Raw genomic sequence first — 21780 nt, forward strand, 5'->3', positions numbered from 1 at the left:
CTGGGCTTTGGTGCCGCTGGCAGACCCACTTATGGCGCCAAGTGCCTCAGCCCGTGCCGATCACACTGTTTTCCTTTGGAATCATGGGCTTGTACTGTACACTTTCTTTTATGTTCATGATCGCTAATCTAGGGTCGGATCATTTCCGGGGTGACCGACTTCTGTTAAACTCCGGCCTCAAGACAACAACGTGTGCAGACAAATGGGTTACGCCTGGCGGATTGGCCATGGATTGTGGCCTGTACCGCGTACCTGCTTCCAAGATAGCCGCCGGGAGTTAGCCGACTATGCTAGTCAAGCGGTCATCGCCTTAGACACTTGCAAGTCTAACCTGGATTGATGTTACGCTGATCTTGAACGCACCAGTCTAGTTATTCCAAGCATCCGATGCGACCGTCGCGCTCTATGGCCACCTCCAAACTCCCTTCTTTAATCCTCTCGGGTATCGTCTGTATATTCCTCCAACCGGGTCGTCGAGATCCTGCTGCCAGCTAGCAGCCGCCAATCCTTGAATCTAAATCGATGTTTTCTCGAACTGCTTTGCCAGTTCATCAACGTCCTTGTCCTTCTGCTGGGCAACAGGCTCTTCTTGCGCCTCCTTGGACTCCTTGATGAACTTCTCAGCTTTCTCCTCGGGCTCAACTTCCTCCTCTTCTTCTTCCTCCTCCTCCTCCTCTTCTTCGTCTTCAGACACCTCTTCCAGGTCACTCAGGCTGTCAAGACCCCATTCGTCCTCAATGACGATATCGCCACCCAATTTCTCCTTGCGCTTTTCGAAAAGCTCTTGCAGCGCAATGATTATCTCATCGTCCTCGGTAAACTTGTTGCCGTTAAGCTCCAGCTTCTTGAGAACAGGCAACTCCTCCTCAATAACTTTGGCCAGACGCTTGATGCCGGGCGCAGTGATCTCATTGTACTGCAGCCGTAAGACCTCAAGTTTCTTGTTCTTCCCCTGACCGAGACACTTGGCCAGCAGCCCTGCACCCTTCACACCGAGGAGCGAGTCGCTAACGCCCAGCTCGACCAGATCAGCCCAGCCAGGTACGACTTCGGCAAGCGCCCTGGCACCCGAAAGGGTAAACGTGTTGTCCTGCAGATCCAGCACCTTGAGCTCCGACAGGTGGCGTAAGCCCTCACTCAGCAGGTGCATGACCCCTTCTTGGCGGATTCCGTTCTGCACCATCTTAATCTCTCTGACCTTATTGTGCAGCTTGAAGGCCTTGGCCCATGCTGTCATGCTGCCGTTCTCCAGCCGGTTGCGGCCGCAGATGACCGTTTCGAGGTATGGCACTTCCTGTCCGCTCTTGCGCGCCGCTTCCTTCTTGGTGTGCAGCTCGGAGAGCGCATCGGCGATTAAGATGCCAGCGTGGGGGCCGAGGCCGTTATTATTAAGGTAGAGGTGTTGCAGGGGAACGTGCGCCGCGAGGAAGGCGACTAGGGGCGCTTGCGTGTTCAAGCCGAAGGCATTGTCATTGAGGTTAATCGTGTTGAGGTGCGGGAGATTGAGGATGGACGTAAGGAGAGAAGAGAGGGCTTCGGGAATTTCGTTAAGGAGCCGGCCGGTGAAGATATCGGCCAGGTTCGCGACCTAGCGAATAAAGGTCAGTTTGCGACCGCGACGGCTGGCGGCTGGAAACTCCGAGTAGGACATACACGCAATGTCTTCTTTGTGGCGAGCACCTCGCCAAGCAGTTTGCATGCCCCGACGCCCAGCGTGTTACCAAGCATGCGAACTTCCTCAACATCGTTCATGGCGCGAAGAGCGGCAATGTGAGGCTCCAGATCCTCGGCCGTGTCCAGTTTCAGACCCCTCCCCTCGAGGGAGAAGACCTTGGTAGAAGGAGTCATCTCTAAGGCAAGGGATGCAATACGTGGGCTTGGCCGCGATGTGTCCGAGGTGCGCAACTTTGGGTATAGGTAATTGCAAAGGAGGATTAGTCGCCGCGGGATGAGTCGACCGTGGATGCCTTGGTATTTATTCTTTATTATGGTGGGGGAGGGGTAAACATGAAAAAGTCCCTGCGCTGTTTGGGCTGCAGGTGGCAACCTCAATCCCCCTGGGCGCCGAACTGTGTGTCTGGGCCCTCGCGGTTGTCGCCAGCTGTGACCGGTCGGCAATCTTACACCTCTTAGCTTGGGCTTGCCCTTTGTGCTGGACATGGCAACGGCGCGCCCAAGAGGTTGCTGATCGCGGCGCTGGCGCTCGACATGCACGTTCCACGGTTGATTACGCTGGTACCGACTGACTTAGCAATTTGACTAGTATCTCGCAACAATTGATTTCGTCGTTGGCTCAATGCACACATCCACTTAACGCGAATATTTCACTTCATTAGCACGTACTTACGGACTTCACCCCTACCACGGATCCTATTCTACCGCGCCCAGGAACCACTGCGCCGCGCATTGTGAAACCAGTGCGCACGCCTGGACTTTTGGCCAAGCCGCGTCTTGCGACACATTCTTCTTCTCTCGCCGCAATGGCGAGGCCAGATTCTCCAATGGAAGACTCGCCGCTTTCATCAATGTCCTCTTCCGAGGACGAGTATCCCGATGAGGCAACCGAGGTCATGGACGATGGACCTCCAGCTAAACGCCAGAAAACAGCCCCCAGATCGACCACCCCGTCCGCCGTCGTCGCCGACCCCGACGCAGATCCTGATCCGCTCGAGGGCATGTCTGACGTGTCTTCCGACACCGACGGCGATATCCCGAGCTCTCCCGTCAACGCGCGACAAGACGAGGATGACTTCCAGGAGCAGATCACGGTGTGTGAATGGGAAGGTTGTAAGGCGGGCGATATGGGGAACATGGACAAGCTCGTGGAGCATATCCACAACGACCACATCGAGAGTCGGCAAAAGAGGTACACGTGCGAATGGGTTAGTTGCGGGAGGAAAGGCATACCACATGCCAGCGGTTACGCACTCAAGGCGCATATGAGAAGCCACACAAGGGAGAAACCCTTCTATTGCTACCTTCCTGGTGTGTTTAGCCCCCCTAATGGCCCCGGCGACCCAACTGACCTCGAACTCTCAGAATGTGACCGTGCGTTTACTCGGTCCGACGCCCTGGCCAAGCACATGCGCACAGTACACGAAACCGAGGCCCTCCGCCCGTCCGACCCAGTTCCGAAGAGCATGCAGTCCGCCGCAGGTGCAGGAGGCAAATCGTCGAAGCTGAAAATCATCATCAAGACGCCACAATCACACGCCGCAGGCCAGGACGATGCCGTGGATGATGGCAGCGTTGGAGACGACTCCTCTGGCGAAATGTTCACCCCCTTAACCGAAGACCAGGGGTTCACGCCTGAGGAGCGCTCCATGTCCCTCCCGCGGCTCATGAAGCTATGCAAGTTGCAGGTGAAATGGGCCGAGGAAGAGGGCGAGGTTTTACGCACCGAATGCCAGAGGTGGGAGGAGCTGTATAAGCGCGAGTGGCTCGAGAAGGAGGTGCTACTCGAGCAGATGATACGGAGCGAGGAGGAGTGGCATCGTCGTCGGCAAGCTGTTCTTTCGGGCGCCGCCGATGTTGTTGTCGCTGCGAATGGCGATGCCGTGGACTCGGGTGCGGACACGACCCAAAAGATGGTTGTGACTACCGATTAGTGACGACGACTACAAGCCGAGAGCGCTTGAACAGCTTCGGCGCGATTCTCCTGCACATTCATAGCTGCCATCCCTTCATAATTCCATGTAGAAGGCTACAATACTTGTATAGTATATTGCTAGCTTCGGACTTCACGACTGCATCGCGGCCGCTCATATTTCGTGACACCAATGACTTCCAAACTGGATGATCCGCACCTCAACCACCTTTTGCGTCCGACCACCGATCCGCGATTACCTAACCGCATATCACTTTGTCAGAGGGTGCACAAACACTCCACCAACCGACCACGCTAGAATGCGCCCAACCCGCCGCACTTTCGCTTTACTCTAACATCAAACATCTTAAACAGAAGCAAATTACCGCCTTTTCTTATCAGCCGCTACGTTCCTAAAAGGCCATCCGCTCGTGTCCTTGTCGGCCCCGGTCCGCCGGCTCACCCGCCTCCCCTTGTCCCCCGCAAACATGAGCACCCACAAGCCGAACACGGCCAACACACTCGCCCCCAGGCAGCCGAACATGTAGGCCATCTGGCCGTTCCTGTGATACCGCGCGTAGGCGTACGACGCGCAGGCAGTGTGGTAGAAGGCGGAGATGAGGACGGCGGCGTTTGCGTAGGGGGAGGGGTTGTTATCTGTTGGTTCTACGAGTCGCGAGTTGGACGTTAGCTATGACGGAGGGAAAGGGAAGGCGAGGAACGCACCTTCGACCATGGAATTGAGCGGGAGGGCACCCGAGAGGATGAGGAGCAGCAGGCCCAGCGTGAGCTGGGAGAAGCCGAGCGACCGCGCAAAGTACTGCTCTAGGGGGGCGGCAGCGGCGCCATATTGGGACTCAGGGGAGTCTACCCTGAGGAGAGTACTGACGAGGGAGGGCCAGATGATGAGTGGGAGGGCCTGGGCGGCGAGCCAGGCCAGGCTGGCGAAGCTGTAGGTGGATACGGACTGAGGATTGTTAGCTTCCAAGGCTGGAGGATAGGGAGGTTAGGGGAACCTGCATCCATGAGGATCTGTAAATGGTGTAGCCGACAATGGAGGGCCCCGAGATCAAGGGTCAAATTTGGGTTGGAGCGCTCTTCCCGAATTGAGTTTTGGGTTAAAGATCGAGCTCGAATCCGTACTCCAGATAATGTGTCTGATGGTTCACAAAGCGCCCAGCGGAACCTACCTTGGTGTCCTACGTCATCGCTAATGGGACCGTGGTGATTGGCACAGTGCGCGGAAAGCGCCGGGGCTAGCACGCAAGTCCATGTTAGGCGAGGCCGCGCCGAACCGCCACCACTGAAGCCGATGTCGCATGGGGGGCGCATTTCAAAGCAGATAACCTCAAATTGTGCATCTCCGGCGGAGAATCCAGTCAAAATATTCCCGCGGAATTCCATCCATTGCCCGTAATCTGTTCGTTATCAGAATTGTCTATGAGGCCTTGCGAAGCGCCACGAACCATACGGACTGAATAGCACATCTCGCACCACTCTCGCGGGGTAGCTTTGGGCTACCACGACCGAGTCATCACCGGAGGTGCAACGCACCACATCGTTATCACTCTTCCTTCTCTAACTGCTATTACCGCTAGAGCAATCACGATGTCAGCCATCCTCTCCGCTGATGACCTCAACGACTTTATCAGCCCCGGCGTAGCCTGCATCAAGCCCGTCGAGACCCTTCCCCCCGCGGCGCCACCCTCTTCCGAACCGCAATCCCTCGAGTTCGAGGTCATCCTCGACGGCCAGCAGCCCTCCACAACCTCCTCAGGACCAACTCCTCCAGCGCAAATATCCCTCACCGACTGCCTCGCCTGCTCGGGCTGCGTGACCTCGGCCGAAGCCGTCCTGGTCAGTCTCCAGAGCCATGCCGAGGTGCTCAGCGTGCTCGACGCGGCCCCCTCACTGCGGCTTACACACCACGATGACGGCAACGGGAGGAGTCGATGCACAGTCTCTGGGCTAGAGGATCCTGCCGCCAAGCTCTTCGTCGCCAGCATCTCGCCGCAGACCCGAGCCAGTCTTGCTGCTGCGTGCGGAGGGGGAGTTACGGAGCAACAGGCGGGGTGCATGATGGAGCAGTTGCTCGGGGGTGAAAAGGGATTGGCAGGCGGTGGCAAGCACGGGAACGGATTTACCTGGGTAGTGGATACCAACACGGCGAGGGAGGCTTGTCTTGTGCTGGGGTCGGATGAAGTGCTCGGTGGTGAAGGGAGAGTTCAGGGGTCTCAAGATAACAAGCCAACGCCGCCCATCCTCACGTCCTCCTGTCCCGGGTGGGTATGTTACGCCGAGAAGACACATCCTTATGTTCTGCCGCACCTGTCTCGGGTCAAGTCGCCGCAGGCGTTGATGGGCACGCTCCTGAAGACGACGCTTAGCCGGCTGTTGGGGATCTCTCCCGACAGGATATGGCACCTCGCTGTTATGCCGTGTTTCGACAAGAAGCTCGAGGCGAGTCGGGAAGAGCTGACAGACGCCGTTTGGACTGCGGGCACGCCGGGCAAGGGAGTCAGGGATGTGGACTGCGTCATCACAAGCAAGGAGATTCTCATGCTCGCTGAGACAAGGGGAATAGATTTCTTCGGCTTGTCTAAGTCAGCTCCCCAGCAGCAGCAGCCCGCTTTCCCCGACCCAATCATCCAACGATTCCTGTTCCCCTCTCAACGGCGCAAGCAACATCGGGATGCGGGTACGTCCGGGGGTAACCTCCATTTCATTCTCCACGACGTCCAGTCGAGACACGCGGGTTCGCAGATTCAGATGTCGCGAGGCAGAAACGCCGACGTGGTGGAATACGCCGTCATCAACCCCTCTGGCGAGGCCGTTTTCAAAGCGGCGCGCTACTACGGGTTCCGCAACATTCAGAACCTTGTTCGGAAGCTAAAGCCCGCGAAACCGTCCCGTATGCCTGGCGGGAAACCTTTCGGCACTGCGAGAAGGCCCACGGGCAAGTCGGCTGGTCTAGATTATGCCTATGTCGAAGTCATGGCATGCCCTGGCGGCTGCACCAACGGAGGTGGTCAGATCAAGGTTGATGATCAGGTCATTGTCGACCGCAAGGCGTTCGGTGAGAAGCCTGGACCTCAGGAACAAAAGGCCTGGCTGGCCGAGGTTGACGAGGCGTACTTCTCCTCTGATGAGCCGGATCTTGGAAACGCCCAAGCGGGCGACGGTCGTTCGATAGAGCTTGTTGCTGGAATCTCTCCTTTGTATATTCGAGATACCCTGACGCATTGGGAGGATATAACGGGCATACGGTTGGATAGACTGGTGTATACGAGTTACCGCGAGGTCGTGAGTGACGTGGGCAAGAGCCAGATCACGGACACTGAACGTGTCGTCCAGCTGGCTGGTAAGATAGGCGGCGGTTGGTAGTGCGGAATCAAGCGAAACCAAGCCGTGCCACCACGGAACATGGATAGATAATCAACTTTCTTTGGCCGCGCGTTGGGCAAAGCCGAACCCTCTCCCGCTACCGTCGGGTCCCCTGGGTGACCGTATCGCTTGATCTTCCTCACGAGGCGTGGTCGACCGGTCCATAAACTGGGGAGAGGCGTCTCCACGCTTCTGGATGTTGAAGCCTGGTTTCGGCGCATAACCGGGGTCGTACAGCTCCCTTGCGCCGTTAGACTGCGGGTTCCCCTGCTGTGTCCGCTCCTGCCGCCCGTTATCACTGTCACGGTCACGGTCACGGTCGCGGCCACGACCGCCTCCGCGCCCTCCCCGACCCCGTCCCCGACGACTTGACCGGCCGTCGTTTCCCCGTGGCGGGGTGACGGTGCCCGGGGTGGATTGTCCCGAGGAAGGGTTCGAGTCGCCGAAGATCTTGGCGCGTGCCTCTTCGTAGCGCCGCTGCTTCTCCTCGAGCTCACGCTGCTGCCGCCTCCGGATTTCTTCGGGTGTCTCCTGCTTCTTCTTGTCGGCGTCTTCGTCTTCCTCGTCGTCTTGCAGCGTCAGTTTCTCCAGGCCCGTGACGGGGTCCCGCTTGGCAATCATCTGCGGCGCCGGCTTGCGGCTGAGGAGTTTTACTGCCGGTTTGAAAGGTGTCGCGAGGGGCACCGGGTTGGTCGAGGGTAGGAAGGGGAGCTCCTCGCGGGTTTCTCTGCGCTAGACGTTAGGGGTCGTGGGTTGCTAACAACCGAAGTGTGCGACGTACGCCGACTCCCATAGCTTGCGCTGTTCCTCGGCGTGCTTCGCTAAACGCTCCGACCGCGTCATTGGCACTTGAGGTTCAGGCTTGGGCGGCTCTTCCTTTGCCATGCGGTCCGCCTGCACTTCCCAGTCCTCGTCGTCCCATGCGTCGGGGACCTTGTCTTTAGCCATAATTGTGGTTGAATTTGTGGTAGATCTGCCGTGCTCCTATGGGATTGGTAGATAGACTGAAGTCAGCGGTGGACTTCCGAGTGGTCGAGAGATATCATCAACCACATGCAAAAACGGAGCAACGAAGGTTGAATGGATCGTGCTACACAAAGTTGGCTTGAGCATCCCCACTCTCAGCGGACGCACAGACTCCACTAGGATGCCCGGCGCGGGGGCTTGGCAGGGCGTCCAATCACGGGAAGAGGAGCTCCGGCTCACATCTTCCCGTTCTCCCACCTCCGCTTGACACCCGGACAAGCTCCGGCGCGTATGCAAAGAGCGGCCTTGGTTTTTAGCTCATCGAATATTCGCGATTCCCACTTTTCTCCAATCCCCAGGTTCTATGCTCAACACTGACCAATCACTCCGTGAAGGGCAAAGCAAGAAAGCACACGAGACTCGCTCTGGGCCCCGCCGGCTTCACCCCGCTGACACCATTACATTGCCCGACTTCGCAAACCACGCCGCCAAAACTGACAGACTAAGCTCGCATCCACCATGAATTCGGACGACATGATGACCGATCTTCAGGCATATGAAGACGGAGCAAGCCAAAACCAGAGCCAGCACCAACAGAGCGGGGCCAAAGTCGCAAGCTGGAACACCAAGAAGTTCCGGGACGAATACGAGGTATCGAAGCACAGGCTTTTGGACCAAAAATTCAGCTCTGGTAGGCTCATATGTTGGATTGCTGTAAAGCTTGACCTTTTGAGCTAAATACGAACAACCTAGCCGACTACCCAGACCCGCTTGCCCCCAGGCCGCCCCATCCTAAGCAGTACCCCAAGGGCACCGACCCGGCGATGGAGCGGAAGCTGCAGCAGTTGATTGCTGAGATTAGAGCTAGTGGTAGCGATGGTAATTAACTGAATGAGCTATTGCGGGTGACTGCCAGCTTCATGGGTTACAGTCTATCAAAAGTCATGATCTTTCTGGGCCACTCACTGAGGGAATCCATCAGAATCTGAGATGCGCTACCCAACCACTGCACTCAGGTTTCGCCGTGTGTAACACAGTCTTACTGTCCCCGATACTACACTATGCGGTGCTCGGTCCTAATTCGAGTAGCCGGTAGCGGCATCTCTGACCCTTGCTTCGTAAACGGTGCCACCCAATATGAAAGTTTTGAGCCTTGTAAACGTATTCGTAGCAGGCAGCTGAGCTGACGCCGATCGCTTCGGGAAGGCCCCAATGCAACGCGCCACTCCCGCGGTGAGAGCCAAGTTCTAGGCCTCGAAGCCTGGGGTATTAGCGGGGGAGGCGGTCTGGAAGCAGCCAGTCCGCGACCCCAGCTGATAGAGCATGGGGCAGCGAGATGGCCAATACGCGCTGTATAAAGCGCCAATACTTTGCCCATCGTGTGAGGGGTCTCCGTGCAGTACGAGCACATGCAGCTATTCTGGCAACTGCAAGACCGAAGTCGTTGTTATTGGTGCGATGTTGCCACAGCCGGGGCTGCGCCTGGATGGTGCCACGGGGGCGCGTAATGAGGAAATATCGACACATACTCTTTGATGAAGTTGTAAGCGAGCTCGAGGTGCCGTAGGCTGTGTAACAACCAACATGCTGCCGTATTAGGTGTGGCAAGCAGTTTAGGAACGGGCGTCAGCATACATCCACAAGTCGTCGGCGAAGCAAGGTACTGCGCCAATACAGAAGTCCAATGTAAAAGGGTTGACGCCCCGGGACAAGGAGTCAGCGGAACCTTGGCACTGTGGGCGCCAATGTGGCATTGGATAGCCATCGACTTCGGCGACCGCCTTCCATACAGGCTTATTTGGCAGTACAAGCTGGTCAGGTTTTCACCCCATGTGCGGTTCGGAGGGACGGGCGAACAGGGATTTCGGTACATGGTTCATGTTTCCCGAGAGGCTGAACGTCAGTCAACGAGTCCTTTAAGGCAAAATGGGGAAATGCGTCTTGACCCGTCGGATCGGGTCGTGCAAACAACTCTTTGTTGGCGTTGACTGATTCGGCAGGGAGAAGCGGGGAGAGGTCCAGAGGACAAGTTGAATTGAGACACACGAACGGAAAGCCGCCTGCCCTCCCCTTCTCTGCGGAGACAGATAAGGTGCTCCGCCGGGTTTGAACAATCCGGACCGCTCTGGAGAGCCCGGTAGATGCCTGAGGAGTAGGGCACGGTCAGGAGCCATTCCAAGGTTGGTCGAAAACCGGCGTCGGAATGGGACGCCAACTGGGACGTCGGCCGCACAACCCCTGCCATTTAATCCTTGGATGTCGTCAATAGTTCAGAGGGCGAGTTCGGAGGTTTGCAGGAGCAGTCGGTTGCCACATGCAGGCCGGTCGGTGCGCTGTGGTAGATATGACCTGCATGCGGGCATGAAGGACGAATAAAGAATTACCATTGGGACAGCAAGAATGAATCCCGCCATTCCAGCAAATGCTGTACCAAGTTTGACACGCCGGGACCCGGGTGGGAAAGTCTGATGCGAAAGACAGCAACGAAGGTACACGGATTGGATTGAACACGAGGCTTTTGGTATTCAAGAATTGAGGGCATCGGTTGGAACTACTGGGGGGTTAATACACCTGGGCCCAAGTTCGAGAAATTTTGGGGGTTCTTGAAGGCGGCAAAAGCCGGCTGCCGAGGATGGAAACTTGGCTCGGACGGTTGCTGAGCTGCTGTTTGGTCACCCGGAGTCGACCACATTACTGTTCTCCAACCATATATCTCGCAACGTTGGGAATTCCGTCTATAGAGCTAGTCGGCGCTCGACAAAATGATTTCGCGGAGGACAAAAGCAAGAGCTTGGCCAAGTCAAGTATTGGTCAGCAACATCGAACTGCTGTTTAGTCAGCATCTTTCGTGTCACATCACAGTAAAATCCGAACCAGGCCTCTGTGGATTTTTATCTGGATCCAATCTGGATTCCTTCTTTTGGGCCTGTCACACCACACCAGACACAGTTTTTAGGTGTGCAATGGGCAGCTTTTGGTGGCAGCTTGTTCTACCGGAAGTTGGATGGACTTCAAGTTGCGTCCGAACACTGCAGCGCATCGATGACATGAGGATGTCGATTCGATGACAAGGCGACTGCGTGTTTCGCCAGAAAACAGGTATATGCTGAGTACATAGGTACAGCACAGTGTGGTGTTGGGCCTGGAAGCCTGGGACCCGGCGTTTTGGGTGGCCGCGACCGTAACGATTAAAAATAGGTAGATATGTAGTACTTTTGGTTCCCAGCTGTAGTTCAAACTTCAAATTCCAGCCGCAAGCTACCCGACAAAACCGACCGCCAACTCTTGTTGTGGTCTCTCAGGCAGTTAATGACCGCACGCTTCTACATACTTCCTTCCTATCCTAACGTTGTGCCGACTTACCATCGTTTTCCCCCTGCGGCCTCTATCTGGACTCCGTCGGCTCTTGCCTGCCGCGGTCGTTCACTTTACACTTTGTGACCGTGGCTTCTTCGGTCCGTGCTATCCACTCAAATCTTTGTTGTTGCCGCCGACCAAAGCAGATACGGAGCCAGTCATCGTATTACCTTGCGGTCCTCGAGATTAATGCCCCTGCCATGAGCAGCTGAGCGCCCGCCAACGAGGGACGAGACGTTCGCGTTTCCTTGCAGCGACAGAGCACAGCAGTGCTGAAGGCCAGCATAGTACGCCCCTTGTCATCTTCGCCAGCAACGGCAGAACTGGGCAAGTCGAAGGCGCAGTCTCCGCGGCTACCGCAGCTTCACTGTGGTCCTTGGCCGAGGGGCAAAACTGCTCTGGTGCCATTCCGGGTGTGCCCCTCCTCGTTTGTTGATCCAGGGTTCGGGTGGGCTCGGCATCCACCAGAGCCCCACTAGGCGCACTGTGGGAAGTGTGCGTCAACAGGGCGCGGGGCAATTGGGCAGAAGTTGGAAGCCTCAAAATCTCACGGTAAGCGCCCCTCAGTTTAACTTTTAACTCGGACGATTTCCACCAAAAGCGTCCATCGTCAAAGCAACACCGAAACCTAACCTCCTAGGCGCGTTCCTAACTTCCTTATAAGATCCCTAGAACAACAGACTCTTGGGCACCGGCCGGTGGCGCCCGGGCACAGCTCGATCTTCTTACCTTATTAGCATCATCGCCCATTGATATCGACGGTGACGCGAGACCTCGGAGCACGCGCTCTGACGACTAACTGGTCCGAACTGGTCCGAATTCACGCCGACCCCCGCCTGGCATTTGCTACGATCAACAAGGCAAAATGTCGGGCCCCGCGGGAGAGGGTGCTGCTGCCCACTCCGCCGCTGGTGCGGGAGGGTTTGATCTGCTGCGGAGAGCGACCCAGGCCATGATGTCAAGGTATGTTTGTTCTGCTGTTTCGGGTGCACTGATTGCCCAGCTTCCCCGATTTCCCCCCCCCAGCACCACGTTGCATCCCATCTTTTTTTCTTCTACACTGCTTCCATCACTTTATCCCTAGATTGCTGGTGTCTTCTTCGCGGCCTTCCAGAACCCGGGCATCCCGTTTAGCCACATTTCCCTGCCTCATTGTTTCCTGACTTTTTGCTGAGCCCCAAGCGGGTGCGCCTTGCGAGTGCTGGCATCAACGACCACAAATCCTAAGCCCAAGATGGGTCTTCCGAGTGGACGCTCAGCGAGTGGCCCTACTTCCGCCGAAACGGCGCCAGTGGCAATGGAGACAAACGACAGGAGTGACAGCTGTCGTCCTGTTGCCTGTCGATTCCACCCCTTGGTCCAGATATGGGCATTTCCCGCAACACCCCAGCCACGTCCCTGATATGGCGTAGTCGTTGCCGAAACCACTACAGCCCCCCTGGCTTTCACATTGCTCGCCCTATAAGAGGTTGAGCCAGGCGAGTTGCCGTCACCGCAAGTGGTCGGCTATCTGTCATCACAGTGCGGCGTTGCTCCGGCTGCTGCCTTTTTTTCGGTGCTCTGTGTTCTGAACTCTGGAATATGTTGCCCGGTTCCGCCTGCCGGATCACCCCCATATGGCCAGGTTGCTGCGAACACACCGGGGGGTTGCATGCGAATATGCCGCATCCAGCTCCCTTGTTGATTTGCACATGTAAAACCCATGGTTGCGCCAGGGATTTGCGGCGGCGGCGGCGGCGGCGGGTTGCGATGCTGCGGCAGGGGGTGCAGGCTTATCAACTTGATCGGTCTGACTCGCTGAGTGAGCAGTTCTCTCAGCGCACCCCACCCCTTCTCCGAACCCGATCTTGGTGCTTGGATTGGGCGCTGGCAATGAACCTCTCCCCCACCCACAGACCCTCGACAACCACATGGCAAGCATCAAGGTGCTTTGCTGTGCGCGGCCGGGACGTAAGAAAAACACCCTTCGGCCAGAGGGGTTGTTTTTCCCTCTCGGCCTGCAGTTGATAGGTTTTGCATTGTTTTCTTGCACCAGGGTGCCCCTCTTCGCTCCCTCTGGCCCCGTCTGCCGAATGAGACCCTTTATTTTATTTTTTAGGGCGATTTCGCTTTTAGACAGAAATTTCCCCCAAAAAACCCCCAGCCCTTCTCCGTCATAGATGTAGTATCCCGACCCTCTTTTCCGAGACTGCTCAGCTTACTTGGAAATCCCAAACCCTGCCCAATCTGAACATATCACATCGTCATGAGCTAGCGAGCATTTCTCCACGGCTGCATCCGTCTCCTATTCTCCTCTCTCCTGTCTTTATTAGCGTCTTCCCCTCGCCCTTCCTCCGACCCGACCCTGTTTTCCCGCGTCCCTGGTTCTCCCGAGAGCCCGCGAAAATAGCTCAACGTTGCCATGGAAGGTATTAACCAACGCAGCAGGTCTGCCGCGGCAGAAGATGATGGGGTGGATCAAATCGGGTTTGACTCGCCGCGGTCTGGCGTTGCGACTCCGCAGCCAGACCTCCACGATAGACGGCTTCCGGGCATCATGAGCTACTTCAACCAGGTTCGTGCAAGCTCTTTTCAGAGACTGTTGTCTGGTTCCTTCAAGACGAATGGACAAGCTGCAACCACGCCGAAACTTGCTACACGGGGAGCCGGGGATCAGTTACTGGTTGCCAGCCCGGCTGAACTGCCGCTCACCCCTGTGGAGCCGGACTCAAGTCCTGGTTCGTCAGACGAAGGTCCTCCTCTCCTGGCTCATGAGATGGTGGGACCTACCGCAGAGCCATTGCCCGGGGAAGGTGATCAGCTACACCCATACCCGAGCCCTCCGCTCTCGCAGCAGTCTTCGCTGCGGAATTCGTCGTCGGATTCTCGCAGCCAGAAGTCGACGAGTGGAACCCCTCCGGCCCCACGACCAACCAGCCTCCGCCACCTGAGCGTCTCCGACTTTAAAAAGGCAAAGGCAAGGGGAATATCTCTGCTGGCACCTCTGACGACCACTATCGACGAATCGAGCGTATCCGCCAGTCACCTCTCAAATCCTGCTGGTCGCGCTTCTACTGCCCCAAGCTCCCCGAGGCGTGCGCAGTTTAGCTGTGTCCATTTTCCTTCTGGCGATGGAGATCTTTCCTACGAGTCAGCCTCTCTGGTTCACCTCAAGAAGCTAACAGATGTGTCGGCTAAAAAGAGCGGTACATCCACCCCGACTCGGGCGCTTTCGTCGACTCTGCCATCCCAGAGCGAAGGACCGGATGACGCGAGGCAGGGGAATGGCGACAGGGTTGACCGGACGGCGACGCACACGCCGACACCGCCGGGAGCACAGGCCCCGGCCGCCAAAGGGAAACTCACCATCAAGATCTCGGAGGCCAGGGGTCTGAGGAGATGCCAGGACCCGTATGTGGTTGTAGTTTTCCAGCGGAGCGAGCTCATTTCTGCTGGACCTCGCCCTACCGAGGACAAGGACGATGCTGCCGTCGCCGCCGTCGCCATGGGTGGTATTCCGATCCAGCGCCAGGGAAGCGATTCCGGCAGGCCCATGGCTATCCCAATGCGGAGCAGGCAGAGCAGCAATACGAGCATTACCGACTTCAACACGTTCCGGAATCGCAACTCAAGTTCGCGCCGGTCATTTACTAATCCAAAGTGGGATGCTGAAGCCATCTTGTAAGCGTCTGTGCCTTGGGTTGTCTTGGCAGTGTTATTAATATGACCGCAGTGACGTTGTCGACTCGGACATGCTCGTGGATATTTCGGTTTACGGCCGCGGCCAGTCAGGGGAGGAATTTCTCGGCCACGTCGATTTCCAAGCGATGGCGTCTGAGAGAGAGGGCCCGGTCCGGGGCTGGTTCGCTCTGAAGGGACACGCCGATACCATGGCTGAGAACACACCTACGGGCGAAATTTTCGTTGAGGCGTTCTATCAGCGAGCCGAACAGAAACATTTCGGGCCCGAAGATTTCCAGATCCTGCGCCTCATCGGGAAAGGCACCTTTGGCCAGGTGTACCAGGTGCGAAAGAAGGACACCAAGCGGATATACGCCATGAAGGTGCTGTCGAAGAAAGTTATCGTTCAGAAGAAAGAAGTGGCGCATACCGTTGGCGAACGCAACATCTTGGTCCGAACTGCCATGTCGGATTCGCCTTTCATTGTTGGTCTGAAGTTTTCCTTTCAGACACCCTCCGACCTTTACCTCGTGACCGACTATATGTCGGGTGGAGAGCTTTTCTGGCATCTTCAAAAGGACGGCAAGTTCGAGGAGAAGCGAGCAAAGTTTTACATTGCCGAACTCATTCTCGCCATCCAACACCTACACGAGAACGACATTGTCTATCGCGATCTGAAGCCCGAAAACATCCTTCTAGATGCCAACGGCCACATCGCATTGTGCGATTTTGGCTTGTCCAAGGCGAATCTGACCAAGAACGACACCACCAACACGTTCTGTGGCACGACTGAGTACTTGGCCCCCGAAGTGCTCCTGGACGAGAGCGGTTATACCAAGATGGTTGACTTCTGGTCTCTGGGCGTTCTCGTCTTTGAGATGTGTTGCGGTTGGAGCCCGTTTTACGCCGAGGACACGCAACAGATGTACAAAAACATCGCTTTTGGGAAGGTCCGGTTCCCTCGTGACACGCTGTCCTTGGAAGGACGGAACTTCGTCAAGGGCCTACTTAACAGGAACCCGAAGCATCGGCTGGGTGCCACGGACGATGCCGAGGAGCTCAAGAGGCATGCCTTCTTCGCAGATATCGACTGGGACGCGCTCTCCAAGAAACTGATCACGCCGCCCTTCAAGCCGCAGCTGAAGAACGATACCGATGTTTCCTATTTTGACCCCGAGTTCACGAACGCGCTCAACACCAACGGATCGCTCAATGAGCGCGCAGCGGCGCTGGCTAAGGGTTATGCGACGTCCACGCCGCTCTCGCCTTCGGTGCAGGCCAACTTCCAGGGCTTTACCTTCGTTGACGAGAGCGCTCTCGAGGACCACATGAAGGACCGGTATGGCAAGTACGAAGACGAGGACATGGATGATGTCGACCGGAAGAGGGACGATGACTGGGATGACCTCAACGATCTCGACTCGCGGGGCGCCAACCGGATGAGCGGCATTGTGAAGGGCAACGCCAATGACGAGCAAATGTTCGGCGCATCAAACTTCGACATGTAATCGGGCCTCTGGCCCACTTCCGTCTGTTTGTGCGCGGCTGCGGCGAGCCGCACTGTCTCCTATCCTCTTCTCTCTGGGCGGGATGGTTGCAGAAATTAAAGAAAAAGAGACTCAGTGTTTGATGACTTGGACGAACACCATAGCATAATGCATTTCTGGCGGTCACATTGGCATTGGGGACGTTTGGTTGACTGGACGCAACACTCGGCAGGGCGTTTTGGCGGAGGAGTCAAACGGATAATAATGACTTGGCATCATCGTAAAGAATGATGAGTTCTGCTGCGGTAGTTCTTTGTTGGGGCGAGTTATGGTGACCTGGCCTATCCTCAACCGTTGGAGAGCATAAGGCGGCATGTCTTTTGTTCGGTAACTATCTTGATAACAAGGTCCCGACCAAACCATATTGGTACCAGCAGTAACAGCAAGAACAACAACGACAGAATTAGCTTATCTTACCGCTCTCATCTTGGTGGGGAATGAAAGTATTCATCGGACAGGATAATGCTAGCTAGCTATCTTAGTACCTTGCCAACTGGTGACTTGATGATGCAGCTTCAATATCTAGTACCCGGGCGACAGCAATGATGCAGGGCTACCATAATTATTAAATGTGAGTAGTAGAAAGAACGCAGAAACCATTGTTCTTGTGTCCCGTGAAGTTTATTTCCCTTTGCAATTTCTCTTTCCTTAATTCTTTCCAAGCACCATCAGTACCAATTGTTCACCTAACCGGGGCGGTGTTAGTTGCTGCGTACCATATCAATTCAGCGTGTGTCTTGCAAATATGCCACATTGCCCCACATCCATCCAAGTATGGGTGGCCGGAACAAAGCCTACACCGCCTTGTCAAGACGGAAAGCTGGTGCGGTCTCTCTGTTACGTGAAATACGTAGTTCGCAGGTCTCACTAAGATCACAAGCTGCACCTCCAATGGTATGAGGGGCGTGGTGTAGTAACACGGCTTAAAGAACAATGTACATGGATTATTCCCTACCCGGTGGAATCTTCCTTTTCTTATCCGATTGAGGACCTTTGCTCTCAATCAGCACTCCAAAGGAATGATAACCATTTTCCTCCGCCGTCTCCCCTCTTGGACGAACCATCTGCCCTGACCTGTGAGCTCCTCTGGGCCCATGAAGGTTATCAGCAGTCCAGTCCATCCATCGATCCATCGATCCACCTCAACCATTCCACGTTTCCCCAACGCTTCACATCTAGCGATTTTAGACGACAACAAAACCACTTCTCCTACCGCTCTTGTCACTAGTTGATGCGAGTGGTGTATGCAATGCAAAGAAAATTTTAAAGGTGGATTTAGTGATGAGCAGCCTCTTCCTCCTCCTCCTCAACGAGCCAGTCCTCAATGACGGCGGCCGGCTTGGATGCGTCGGCCTCCTGTCCCTCGACCTCGACCGCCATGGTCTCGTACTCCTTCAGGCTCGAGGCCAAGTCGGCTTCCTCGGGTGACTTGGGCGTCTTGGGCAGGGAAAAGGTGGCGACTTGGCCGACCGAGTCGGTCTCCTTGATGGGCGTGGGCTTGTATGCCTTGAGCTCCTTGAGGTAGAGCTCCTGGACGAAGTCGGCTAGAAGGTGGCGAGAAGGGTTAGTCTGAGTTGCGTGGTGCGGGGGAAACTGGATTGGAGAGGATGGGTGAGAGGGATGGGCGATGTGGGAGGGACTGGGGGGTGGCGGAGGCGCGTCGCGGGAGGTGGATGAACGGAAGTGTTGACCGGCGGTGGGCGATAAGGCAGAGTGAAGCCGCTTAACGATCGGAAGTCATTGGCGATGTCCTTCCGAGTCGACATGGGCGCAATTGATGCCCGCGACGGTCCATCAACCTCTCCTGCGATGCTCTCCGCCCTCGGCCCCTACCGGATCTCCCGCTCGGCGGAGACTCAAACAAACGGATGCGGTGCTGAAAAGGTGGCTGCACGTACCTCTCCGCGAGACCGTCGGGGCCATGAAAGTCCTCACGGGGACGGTATTCCGAGTGGCGAGTCTGGAGACGGCCGCGACGGCCTTGCTAGCGCTCTGGTGATGGCGAGACAATTAGCTTTAGCTTCGCTTGAGGATCATAGCAGCGGCAATTGACTGAAGGAGGGGAAAGTTGGCGCCAATGGCGACGTACCGAAGCCCGGGAGAGCATTTTGGTGTGATGTGCCGTGGGCAATTGAATCACGCCTAGAGTCGGAGGGGGGGAAGGGGAGTGGTAGTTCGGCTGCTGCTGCTGCTGCTGCTGCTGCTGCGATGGGCAAGGTGGAGGTCCGTTTGCTGAGAGGTTTTCAAAAAAGCCCCGGCTCAGCGAATCGTGCATAGGTCATCATTTTGGCGGTTAGCGCCGCTGGACCGTGCGTCCACCGAATATTCGGGAGGGATCGGTAGCTCCAAGTCACGTGATGTAGCACACGGCGCGTCAAGCTACACTATGGGCGGTCGGTGATCTGTAGACAGCTTTCGAACTGGAAAACTTGGAATCATGACGATTGTGGCTTTAGGTAAGCTCAGGCACTGAGTTTGGACAAAGCTGAGTATCATCAGATGATTTTTATCCGCTGTCAGCGGGAGGTGCAAAGTTCCGGCGACTGCTCTCCAAGGAGGGATCCACTTGGGAAAGCACCGAGGCCAACGATACCGCTCACCGTCGGTGTCGGTGGTATTACAGAATCAGATTCGATATTTCGGAGCCGACACCATTCAGCCGTGTATTGAAAAGCTACCTTGTGTTTCTCACTTGGGCCTCTAGCAATTCTATCCGTCCAGTTCCTAGACAATGGCTTCCTGCACCACAATCCCCGCTTCAAACGTTCGTGCCCCGGCGTCTTCTGGATTCTTGGTAGGGCCTTCTGGGCATATTTGCCTCCTTCTGGGCGATGCTGTCAGTCTTGTTCTTCCGGAAGAAGACGGCCCAGCCCTTGAAGAGGAAATAGCTCAAAAACGCGACGCCAGCAACAACGCTGTAGGCGATTATCAGTGAGCTGCGCTCCCTCGACAGCTGCAGACCAGATCCGCCATTCACCACACCCAGGATCATCAAAATGCGGCCCCACCAGATGTGCGCATAGCTGATCACGCCTCGACTTTGTGTCTTTAGGTAGTGTCGGTGGTGCAGGAAGCCGAGAAGAGGTTGAATGCCCAGGAGGGCGATGATGACGGTTCCGAAGAGGGTGTGCGTCTGGTTGAAGAGCTGGTCCGTCGTCAGCTGGGAACTCGGAGAATCTGCGGCAGGGCTTGATAACTCACCATGCCCCGTGCTTGGGCCGTCTGGACACCGAGACCGAAGCCTGCCCACATGAGGGCGAAAGCAATAGTCTGCCAGGCTGCATGCACCCACCACTTCCCGAGCAGGGGCATTAACAGCGAGCCGAGAGGGTAGAGAACCGCCATGACTAGTGCCATGATAATTCCGTGCGCTACCACAATGGTGGCCCTACTGGCCGTGATCTGGGTAATGCCGTTATTGGAACTGGGGCCCGTACCAGAGCCGCCAGTAGAACCGGAACCGGTTCCGGATCCGCTGCCGCTACCGTTGCCGTTGCCGTTGCCGCTGCCGCTGCCGCTGCCGTTGCTGCTGCCGTTGCCGCTGCCGCTGCCACCCCCGCCTCCGGAGCCGCCGCCCGGGAGAAACGGGTTACTGTCGGAGTCGATGGTCGCCCTGGTCATGTCAACTCGGAACTGCGCGTGGCCATCGTGTTGAGCGATGTTTGCAGCCGTGTTAGTCGTGGCTAGCGATGGACCCGCCCTCCAAGCGCCTATCCAACCAGCGCTGGTGTCTGTCAGCGACATCTCGCCACCATTCCACGTCTGGCAGTTGGAACAGGCGATATTGGCCGTCATGGTAGTGCCATCCGAGCTGACTCCGCTGCCTTCGAGGAGTGTCAAGCGCGCGGCGGTGCTGCTGGTGTCGAGCCTCGGCATGCTATACGAAGTACCCAGACGAGGCGACAGCGTAAGGTTCCCCCTTCCATCCTGATACACGAGGAAGATGTTGGAACCCGACATGGCTTGCCCCGTGCCCAGTGCGACCCATTGGAACGATGTGGGTGCCGTGATTTGGAAGTAGATATTGCCAGACCCCGCGTTCGCCGAAGAGGTCGGAACAGCAATGTTGAAGCAGACGTCTCCGTCATTAGGGCAAGTCCCTATGACGGCACCTAGCACAGCACCGGCGCCTAGAATTGCGAGACAAAAGGATTAGTCAAACGATCCGTCTTCCATGCTGCTTGCAGCGTGCTGTCCAACATTGATGAACGGATCGGCAGATGCTGCGCAAGCTCAGAGCGATGTAATGCACTTACTCAACAGCGCGGTTGCCAAAATACATTGGCTTGCATTGGCTTTCATGGTTTCCAAGCCGTTCAACAGACTCTGGGCAAATCGCAGGATGACGGTAAAAGGCCGGACGAAGCAGCAGCAAGGGGACACAAGACCCCCTATTCCAATTCTCGAGCCGGAGTACGTTGGTAGGAAGCCCGCCGTCAGCTCAGCCCGGCTATATTTAAACCGGCTCGATCTGTTGTGCGCTCCTCAGCACGGACGTCGGCCTTGGGGACAATAAGGACGGTGTAACACGACGTTTAGTTAGCGATGTACGGCGCCTTAGGTTGCCGCCTCCGGACTCGATTTGGGGAACGCAGATGCTATAAGAACGGTCGAGACAACTTGGTGGGACCTGAAAGATAAAGGGGAGAGCCAAGTTCAGCACATGAGAGAATAGCAACACAAAGAAGCGACGAAGACGACAAAATTGGATGGAGAGGACATCAAGTGCCCTTATACCATCCCACCTTGCACTTCCCCTGCCCCCCCACGAGCCGCAAACGAAGTTCCCTTTGCAGACTGAGTGGCCTTGCATGACAGGGGGGGCATCCTTTCGGCAATCAAAGCGGTCTGACGTCCCTTCAGCCCCGTGAGTGACGATAGACGGTTGATGGAACCGCCAAGCAGAGCCTGATGAGACGCATCCAAATCCGCCGAATTGTGCAGGGCGACACAGCCAACGTGCAAAAGTGACATGGCCAAGGCAAGCCTCGTGCCAAGAAGGAGAGATCCCAGTCAGGTGTAGATGCGCTGGCATGGCATCTTCGCTACAGCGCCACAGTCCACGTTGGCCTCGGCCACGATATCACAGTCGAATACCGAGCTGCAGCTTCCCCAGAAACGCATCAAACGGCACAGCAGCACGACACAAACGCTTATTTTTATGATACCAACGTCTCCGGATATTGACGTGGGTTCTCTGTTGAAACGGGCAGCCATCCCAGCGTGCCTCTACAAAGAACGCCGTCGGGGAAATGGATGGTAATTCTGAGTCTGGGCGGT

At 56.3% G+C, this 21780-nt stretch overlaps 9 protein-coding genes across 9 annotated transcripts; 4 read left to right on the forward strand and 5 right to left on the reverse strand.

Moving 5' to 3' along the window:
• Positions 1-514: 514 nt before the first annotated feature.
• On the reverse strand, positions 515-1848 carry rna1 (Ran GAP Rna1; the record flags this gene model as incomplete). The annotated part of the gene is made up of 2 exons (XM_071056150.1): positions 515-1588; positions 1654-1848. 2 exons carry the CDS (start codon positions 1846-1848, stop codon positions 515-517), a joined length of 1269 nt encoding a protein of 422 aa, XP_070912251.1.
• A 632-nt stretch (positions 1849-2480) lies between these two features.
• MFIFM68171_00729 (INO80 complex subunit 1) lies at positions 2481-3608 on the forward strand (the record flags this gene model as incomplete). The annotated part of the gene is made up of 2 exons (XM_071056151.1): positions 2481-2985; positions 3040-3608. The coding sequence occupies 2 exons, from the start codon at positions 2481-2483 to the stop codon at positions 3606-3608; spliced, it is 1074 nt and encodes a 357-aa protein (XP_070912252.1).
• A 360-nt stretch (positions 3609-3968) lies between these two features.
• Positions 3969-5121, reverse strand: MFIFM68171_00730 (uncharacterized protein; the record flags this gene model as incomplete). Its single annotated transcript, XM_071056152.1, has 4 exons — positions 3969-4252; positions 4313-4576; positions 4777-4889; positions 5108-5121. The coding sequence occupies 4 exons, from the start codon at positions 5119-5121 to the stop codon at positions 3969-3971; spliced, it is 675 nt and encodes a 224-aa protein (XP_070912253.1).
• A 73-nt stretch (positions 5122-5194) lies between these two features.
• NAR1 (Cytosolic Fe-S cluster assembly factor nar1) lies at positions 5195-6970 on the forward strand (the record flags this gene model as incomplete). Its single annotated transcript, XM_071056153.1, has 1 exon — positions 5195-6970. One exon carries the CDS (start codon positions 5195-5197, stop codon positions 6968-6970), a length of 1776 nt encoding a protein of 591 aa, XP_070912254.1.
• A 51-nt stretch (positions 6971-7021) lies between these two features.
• On the reverse strand, positions 7022-7918 carry MFIFM68171_00732 (SUZ domain-containing protein; the record flags this gene model as incomplete). Its single annotated transcript, XM_071056154.1, has 2 exons — positions 7022-7697; positions 7752-7918. The coding sequence occupies 2 exons, from the start codon at positions 7916-7918 to the stop codon at positions 7022-7024; spliced, it is 843 nt and encodes a 280-aa protein (XP_070912255.1).
• A 537-nt stretch (positions 7919-8455) lies between these two features.
• MFIFM68171_00733 (uncharacterized protein) lies at positions 8456-8823 on the forward strand (the record flags this gene model as incomplete). The annotated part of the gene is made up of 2 exons (XM_071056155.1): positions 8456-8627; positions 8690-8823. 2 exons carry the CDS (start codon positions 8456-8458, stop codon positions 8821-8823), a joined length of 306 nt encoding a protein of 101 aa, XP_070912256.1.
• A 4871-nt stretch (positions 8824-13694) lies between these two features.
• On the forward strand, positions 13695-16461 carry SCH9 (Serine/threonine-protein kinase; the record flags this gene model as incomplete). The annotated part of the gene is made up of 2 exons (XM_071056156.1): positions 13695-14953; positions 15006-16461. 2 exons carry the CDS (start codon positions 13695-13697, stop codon positions 16459-16461), a joined length of 2715 nt encoding a protein of 904 aa, XP_070912257.1.
• A 1314-nt stretch (positions 16462-17775) lies between these two features.
• Positions 17776-18607, reverse strand: ATP14 (ATP synthase F0 subcomplex subunit H atp14; the record flags this gene model as incomplete). The annotated part of the gene is made up of 3 exons (XM_071056157.1): positions 17776-18044; positions 18399-18492; positions 18590-18607. 3 exons carry the CDS (start codon positions 18605-18607, stop codon positions 17776-17778), a joined length of 381 nt encoding a protein of 126 aa, XP_070912258.1.
• Positions 18608-19258: 651 nt separating this feature from the next.
• MFIFM68171_00736 (Integral membrane protein) lies at positions 19259-20802 on the reverse strand (the record flags this gene model as incomplete). Its single annotated transcript, XM_071056158.1, has 3 exons — positions 19259-19645; positions 19702-20630; positions 20757-20802. The coding sequence occupies 3 exons, from the start codon at positions 20800-20802 to the stop codon at positions 19259-19261; spliced, it is 1362 nt and encodes a 453-aa protein (XP_070912259.1).
• Positions 20803-21780: the final 978 nt, after the last annotated feature.

Source organism: Madurella fahalii (assembly GCF_045866475.1).
Source record: "Madurella fahalii IFM 68171 DNA, scaffold_1, whole genome shotgun sequence".
Taxonomy (NCBI): domain Eukaryota; kingdom Fungi; phylum Ascomycota; class Sordariomycetes; order Sordariales; genus Madurella; species Madurella fahalii.